The 7713-nt window shown below is 50.3% G+C and overlaps 1 protein-coding gene across 4 annotated transcripts; it reads left to right on the top strand.

Annotated features, from left to right (window-relative positions):
* Positions 1–454: 454 nt before the first annotated feature.
* PJA1 (praja ring finger ubiquitin ligase 1) lies at positions 455–6375 on the top strand. Of its 4 annotated transcripts, none has more exons than XM_080831272.1 (3): positions 455–575; positions 2879–3073; positions 3638–6375. In XM_080831272.1, exons 2-3 carry the CDS (start codon positions 2946–2948, stop codon positions 4767–4769), a joined length of 1260 nt encoding a protein of 419 aa, XP_080687398.1. In that variant the 5' UTR covers positions 455–575; positions 2879–2945; the 3' UTR covers positions 4770–6375. The 4 variants fall into 4 exon arrangements, with proteins under 4 accessions (XP_080687398.1, XP_080687396.1, XP_080687397.1 ...); XM_080831271.1 differs by having other exon boundaries at positions 457–575; positions 2553–3073; XM_080831270.1 differs by having other exon boundaries at positions 2879–6375.
* Positions 6376–7713: the final 1338 nt, after the last annotated feature.

The following is a 7713-nucleotide window of genomic DNA, read 5'->3' as shown; positions in this document are numbered from 1 at the left end:
AAGCTTGATTTTGTAATTAACAGCAAGAAATTCTACTGTAAACAGTTCAATTGCTTCAATTATCAGGTTAAAAAAAATTACAACCCTAGATATACAGTTTCACATTTTCCATACTTCTAGTACAAGCCATAACATATAACATAGGGTATGATTTATTATTATAATTACTTTAATATTGGAATTAATCAGAAAGAATTTTTAGATTTCATCTTCAAAAAAAAGAGAGAGAACAGAAGGGAGTTTGGCTAAATGTTTAACATTTGTTAAAGCTGGCTGTTGGTTACATTTTTTGCTGTCCTTTTCAGTATCCTTGACGATTTCATCATTTAAAATGAAATAATGCTTTGGGGCCCACCCTGATTTGTCGAGAGCAGCTGCCGCCCCCGCCACATCAAGGGGGCGGGCCCCACCGACGCCACAATCACTTCCTCCGCCGCAGTCGCCGCCCGCCCTGTTGCTGTCTGCCGGGGGAGGAGCTGGAGACCAGGAGCAGCGGCTCTGGCGGTCGGTGGGTCGTGGCGGTCGGAGGTCCAAGAGCTCTGCGCCTCTCGAAAGCGTGCGGGTGTCCGGACTGGGTGAGTGAAGGCTCTTTCCTTCCTCAATTCCTCCAGACCGGGCGGTGGGACAGGTGGCCTGGCATGGGGACGAGGATTCGGGGTCCTCTAGCGAACAGATTTTTCAGGCTCGCCCCTCGGGAAGGGGTGGGGCGGACGCAAGACCTGACTGCAGACTGAGGCCTGTGTCCTCCGACCTGTCTGGGGGCTCCCTCCTCCGTCCCCCAGACCCTTCCGTGTGGCGCGGCCCCCACTCGACGGGCTTTAATCCCTGTTTGAGAGGGGAGTGGTGGTCGGGGCCTTCTCCTCCTTCCTCCCTTCTTGGTCCCTTTGCGGAGCACTCCATGGCCTTTCTTCCCCCATTTTGCAGTTGTTTTGCTGAATAGTAAATTGCTAAGATTTTTAGGTAAATATATTATTGTTCCCAGGAAAATAATTGTCGGAAAAACAAATTATTCCCAGGGAGAAACTAGACCCCCGCACGCCTTTTCTTTTTTCCCCTTCCCTGGCCATCTGTTTGGATTTGCCGTTTGAGCCGATAACGTTTCCCCGTCCCTCATTATGACATTGCGGCCCCCTCCCCCTCCCCGTGTCTCGCGTGTGTGGGCAGGGACCTACACATACACACATGCATGCATGGCATGCACACACGCATGCGCGCACGTGCCCTTGGGCGTACATACGTACACACATACACACACACACAGAAACCTTCCATTGCAGCCTCCTCCTGGCACCCCCCCACTCAAGGTTCTGGAACATCCCCTTCCCCTTGCACACATGGATACACACACATACATACCCTCTTGCACACTGTCACACCCTCAGTGCCTTTCCCTGCTTCTCACGGCCTGCCCCATACACACCTCCAGAAGCAGCCCCCTCCTTCTTCCGCCTCTGTATGCTCTGGTGAGTGCACACACACACACAATACACACAGACACCCCTTCGGGGGCTGCCTTAGCTCCTGCCTGCCACATATACACATCAGGATATCCTTTGATTGCTGGCCCCTCTTTCCCATGCCACATACGTACGTATGCACCCTCACGCTCTCATTCACACAGCCCTCACAAATGCTCCCAGCCCTGCTCCCTGCCTGCTGCATCTGTGCACAGACAGCCCTCCTCTGCTGTTCCCGGCCATGCACGCACTCACATTCACACTCACACTCACAGAAATCCTTGCCCAGGGACAACAACCCCTCCTCCCTGCCATAGCCCCTTCACAAACACACATATTTTCCTGATTGCTGACCCCGTTCCACCCAGTGGCCACCCGCACATCCCTCTCCCGTGCTGTCCTTCTCATGGATGCATTTGCTTGCACTGACATGTCTCCATTGTTGCCTCCCATTTCACCGAACATGCACATGCAGACCATAGGCCGCCCCTGGCCGGTGCCACCAAACCTTTTCTTGCCTGCCACAGACACGTACACAGGCGTCCCTGCGCCGAGTTGCAGTGGCTGCACATACGACCATGCGCGCACACTCTCTTTCTGTCATGCTTGCACACACCCCTCTCCTCTGAAGTCACCCCACCTGCACCTGTCGTTCTCCTGCCCGCATCCAGAACAGGTCTCATCCTGTCTGACGCTAATGCCTCTCCCCAATACACCTGTCCCCTCCCCCTACAAACACAGGCCTCTCTTCACAGCATGATGGCTGGTTCCAACCCCCCAGCTTCCACCTGCCCCTCTTCTCCTGACAGATACGTAGGCACTCACGAACACTTGGTGATCTATGTTTTCCACCCTATTCCAATTTGCATTTCTCCTGTCTGTCTGCAGGGCTCAGAAAAGACACAGACACCCCATAAAATAACCGCAGCAGTCTTTCCTCTTCCATGTTGGCATAATTCCACAGTGCTTCACCCACCTTCCCAGGGTCCAGTCACCGCCCCTGCCCCCAATCTTCTGTCAGATTCTCCCGTAAGTCTGGCTTTCCTATCAACCCAGTTTTGTAATCATTTTGCCAACATTAAAAATGTGTTCTAGGTCTACACCTGACAGTCACTGGAATGCTACTTCAGGCCTTAGAAGAAAGTGAAACTAATTGTAAAGGCCCCTTATTCTTTCTGTTACCTGCCTGCTGAAGTGGAAATAGATCTCCCTGCTCTCTTATTCCGAACTGAGTTGGCGCTCCCATCTCCAAAGCTTGTGCAGGGAGCAGGAGCCTTTCCACTCGAGGCCCAGCTGTATTGGAAACCCTGCTAAGGCAGAGCCATGGGTCAGGAATCTAGCAAGCCTGTGTGGCCCAAGCCAGCAGGAGGGTATCAGTCCAATACAGGCAGGAGGTATGGAAGAAGGCATGCTTATGTCAGTTTCAGGCCATCCACGAACCAGCAGGAAAGGATTTCCAGCCAGAGAAAGACGACCTCGGAAGTCCCAATGCACAGATCAGCCCCCAGTCAAACCACCAAGAGGAGCCGGTCACCATTTTCCATCACTCGTCGTAGTTGGGAAGACAGTGAGAGCTCTGGAGCCAGCCTGAATGTTGATAATGAGGACTACTCCAGGTACCCACCAAGAGAGTACAGGGCCTCGGGTAGCAGAAGAGGAATGGCTTATGGACATGTTGACTCTTTCGGGGCAGATGATAGTGAGGAGGAGGGGGCTGGGCCTGTTGAGCGAGCGCCAGTGAGAGGGAAAACTGGCAAGTTTAAAGATGATAAGCCGTATGACCCAGAGAAAGGGGCCATGTCCTTGGCTGGGGTGCCCCCGCAGTTCTCTAGCTTTAAGCGTGATGTGAGAGAGGAGCTTAACAAGTTAGATCCAGCCCCTGCAGCCAGACGCTCTGCTAGCAGAGCCGAGTTCCTGCAGCAAAGTAGCATGGCCTCTCAGACATCTGCTGAAGGCAAGGTGGCAACCACCGGCGACAGCCTGGAGAGGCAGAGGCGGGAGCAGAGTTTACCTGCACGTCCCAGCAGGGCTCCTGTGAGTATTTGTGGTGGGGGGGAAGACCCCCCAAAGAGTGCAGAGGAGCCGGTGGTGAGGCCCAAAATCAGAAATCTGGCCAGCCCCAACTGCGTGAAACCAAAAATATTTTTTGATACTGATGATGATGATGATATGCCACATAGTACTTCCAGGTGGAGGGATACGGCCAACACAGCTGAAGGCCGCTCGGACGGCCTGGCAAGAAGAGCCAGAGGCGAGAGTTCAAGCGGCTACTCTGAGCCGAAATACCCCGAAGACAAGAGGGAGGCCAGGAAGGACCAAGTGAAGCCAGAGAAGGTGCCAAGACGCCGACGAACCATGGCCGACCCCGACTTCTGGACGTACAGCGACGACTACTACAAGTACTGCGACGAAGACTCCGACAGTGACAAAGAGTGGACTGCTGCTCTGCGTCGCAAGTATCGCGGTCGGGAGCAAAATCTGTCATCCAGTGGGGAAAGCTGGGAAACTCTGCCGGGGAAGGAAGAGCACGAGCCCGAGCAGGTCAGGGGGAACACCAGCGCTGGGGCTAGCTCTAGCGCCGGAGCCAGTGGTGGTAGTGGTGGTGGCAGTGGTGGTGGTGGTGGCGGCAGCGGCGGCGGCAGCAGCAGCGGTGGCGGTGGTGGTGGCGGCAGCGGCGGCGGCGGTGGCAGTGGCCAACTTGAAGAAATCCAAGGAGCATGTCTTCAGGAGGAGGAGCAGGTGTCCCCGAGAGAAGGCGAAGTTCCTTGGCTCCAGTACCATGAAAACGAGAGTAGCAGTGAGGGGGATAATGAATCGGGTCAGGAGTTCCTGCAGCCCGGGGTGTTCATGCTGGATGGAAACAACAACCTTGAAGACGACTCCAGCGTGAGTGAAGACCTCGAAGTGGATTGGAGTCTCTTTGATGGGTTCGCAGACGGCTTGGGGGTGGCCGAAGCCATCTCCTACGTGGATCCTCAGTTTCTCACCTACATGGCACTTGAAGAACGCTTGGCCCAAGCGATGGAAACTGCCCTCGCGCACTTGGAGTCTCTCGCTGTGGATGTGGAGGTGGCCAATCCGCCGGCCAGCAAGGAGAGCATCGACACTCTCCCCGAGATCCTGGTCACCGAGGATCACAGTGCAGTGGGGCAGGAAATGTGTTGCCCCATCTGTTGTAGTGAATATGTGAAGGGGGAGGTGGCAACTGAGTTACCTTGCCACCACTATTTCCATAAGCCGTGCGTGTCCATCTGGCTTCAGAAGTCGGGCACCTGCCCCGTGTGCCGCTGCATGTTCCCTCCCCCACTCTAAGACCAGGGCTCTTTACTCCTGGTCAGATGATTGTCCCCGTCTGAAACCCACAATACCGCAGGAGCCCTCTCGAAATTAACAATTGCAATGAAAGCCGTGATTAATCTGCACCTGTTGATTTCTTGTGATTATTTCCAATGTGAAAACGGTTGTGTGCGATTGCATTAAAAATCACACTGTCCATCTTAGAGGTTAGAAAAGGAAGACTAAACTTTCTAAACGCTACTTGAGATTGCAGTAAAAACATACATTTTCTAACCGGAAAGTTGAGATAAGTTGCGCTTGTTTTCTTCGGTAGACTATGTTGCTGTTAACCGTAACGTCAAGTTTATCTGTTAACTATGTCCAGAAGGCATCATCATTTCTGTTGCATGTTATGGGTTAATGTTCCTGTAATTGCAGTGCCGTAAAAGCTTATTAAAGTTCTCCTTTTGGTTTTACATGGTACAGTGGAATTGTTTGGTTTTGTCTAAAATGGTGGTACTAAGTGACTTTATAATTGATCCCTTGCACCTGCATCAAAAATAGGGTTTCGTGGGTTGTTGTTTGTTTTCTGGTGTTCCCAGCAGTAGAAAAATTTGTAGTGTCACTGGAAATGCTGACCCCAACAAGAGCAAGAAATTAAAGGTGACAATTTCTATAAGTAGGAATACAGTGTATGATTGTCAAACTACTCTAGGGGCAAAAGGTCACGTAGACAGTACCCTGTCAGTCTGTGGGAAGGAAAGAGACAATGAGAAAGTGTGCGGGAAAATAAAGAACAATGGTAGAAACATATCCAAAATGAGTATGAGCTGGGAGGAAAAGGAATTAAAAAATCCCCTTTTAGGAAATAGAAACTCTCAGAACAGGGCGCCAGGCTGGTTCAGTTGGTAGAGCTTATGGCTCTTGATCCTGGGGGCGGGTGGGGAGGTGTGTGAGTTGGAGCCCCATGTCAGGTGTAGAGATCCCTTAAAAAAACAAAACCTTACAAAAGAAAAGAAACTCTGAGAGGAAGTGGGCAACCCCTCCCCAAATAACAAATCTCTATGCTGACTGTATACATTGACGCAGTGACACAAAAGGATTAGATTAGAAAAATATATGGCAGACAAGTGCTGTGACAGATATTGATACCCACTTACACAGAGTGAACAGGTTTTAACATTTGGCCATATTGGCTTCCAGTCCTTCTTTTTCTCTCCAGTAAATAGAATCAGGCACAAGTGATGTTCCTCACCTGTCACATTTACTTTCCCTCCTCCACAGAGGTAAGCACTACCCAGGAAATGGTATGTTTACTTCTTGTCTGTGTTTTTAGACGTATGTGTGTCTATGTATATGTGTACATATATATGTATATGTGTGTATATATCCGTAGCCAATATAGAATGTTTATGTTTTCTAAGTGGGCATAATTGATAGAATGTATGTATCGTTCTGCAACTTGATTTTTTTTCACTGAGTATTGTTTTTGAGATTTAACCATTTTGATACCTATAGCTCTAGTTTATGCACTGCTGTATGATAGACATTCAGTTGTATGAATCATCACAATTTATCTATCCCCTTATTGGTGGGTGTGTAGGTTCTTCCCAGTGTTTTGCGGCAATCAATATACTTAAAAGATGTCTCTCTGTGCACGTGTGTGAGTTTCTCTAGGGGTAAGGACGCGGAGATGGAGTTCCTGGGTCTTTAGGCTTGGAGGGGAATTTTGGGGTCCTGCAGGCTTAAGCATCTTTCTCCTAACCACGTATTGCCAAACTGCTTTCCCGAGCGATTGTACTAATGCATGCTCCTGCTGACAGTTTATGGGAGCTGTTCTTAGCTCCAACAGCCTGGATATGGTTAATGTTCAACCTCACGGGTGATCAGTGGCATACAAAGGAACAGAACAGTGAAACACACTGTTGTCCATCAGAAAGCCGTGGTTTTTCTTCATGATAATATCTCATTTGGGCTAGGAGAAAACCGGGAAACACAAGTGATAGCAGGCTTGTTGGAGAACGGTTTAGGGGGTTAGCTACCTTTCAATATGCAAAATGGTGCATGTCTCTGAGCCTGACTTATATCCTTGGTGGTACAGAGCTAATACCATACAGCCGTTAAAAATTATATGTGCTGATACGGAAATATCTCCAAGGCACACTGTTAAGTAGGAAAAAAAATATTTTGGAGCAGTTATATATGGTCTTCATGTAAAATAAAACCTTGCAAAACCAAACTATAGATTATAATGTACCGAAGTGTCTGGAAGGCTGCATACCTAACTGATGGCAGTGGTTACCTCTGGGGAGGGACAGGGGGTTGTGGAGTGAGGAAGGGGGCTTTAGATTTTTTCACCTGCCCTCATTAATTTGCTCGATTTTCTAACAGTGGCACTGATTTTCACGAATATTAACAAAATAAGTAAAATCAAAACAATTCCCAATTAAAAAAGAGAGAGAGAGATGATGCTGATTCTCTCAGTGCAAGTCCAGAGACATGGGTGGAAGCCCTGGCAGTCCTTTGTTTCTGAAATGGTCAAAGCTGATACTGTTATTTTGTCCCCCACAGCCATCATGTGTCCCCCCTTGGCCTTAAGTCAGCACCTCACCTGTCACAGGGAGTCAGAAGTCTGTGACCTTAGAGGTCTCTTGACAGGCGGGCTTGTGGTGGTTTGCCTCACGTTACCTTGGCTGTGCCCTGACTGGCACCACACCAGGGTGTATGGGAGAGGCACCCTTGGGGCTGCTCTAATTTCCCTTAGAGACACAATTAGTAAATCCACGGAAGTTGGTTGGGGGGCGGGGTGCAGGGAACTCCTCTCGGGGCCTGCAGCCCCCTGCTGGTCTTGGAGAGGCCTGTCGCCACAGGGGCTCCTGTTGGAGGTGAGGCGCTCCTGAGGAGGGACAACCCCAAGGCCTGAGACCCTGGGCCCCAGGCTCCGAGTCGCCTGGGCTTGGGTCTGGGACCTCAGTTAAGC

The sequence above is a fragment of the Martes martes genome, assembly GCF_963455335.1.
Source record: "Martes martes genome assembly, chromosome: X".
NCBI classification, from domain to species: Eukaryota; Metazoa; Chordata; class Mammalia; order Carnivora; family Mustelidae; genus Martes; species Martes martes.
This window is presented reverse-complemented; position numbering and strand designations above follow the sequence as displayed.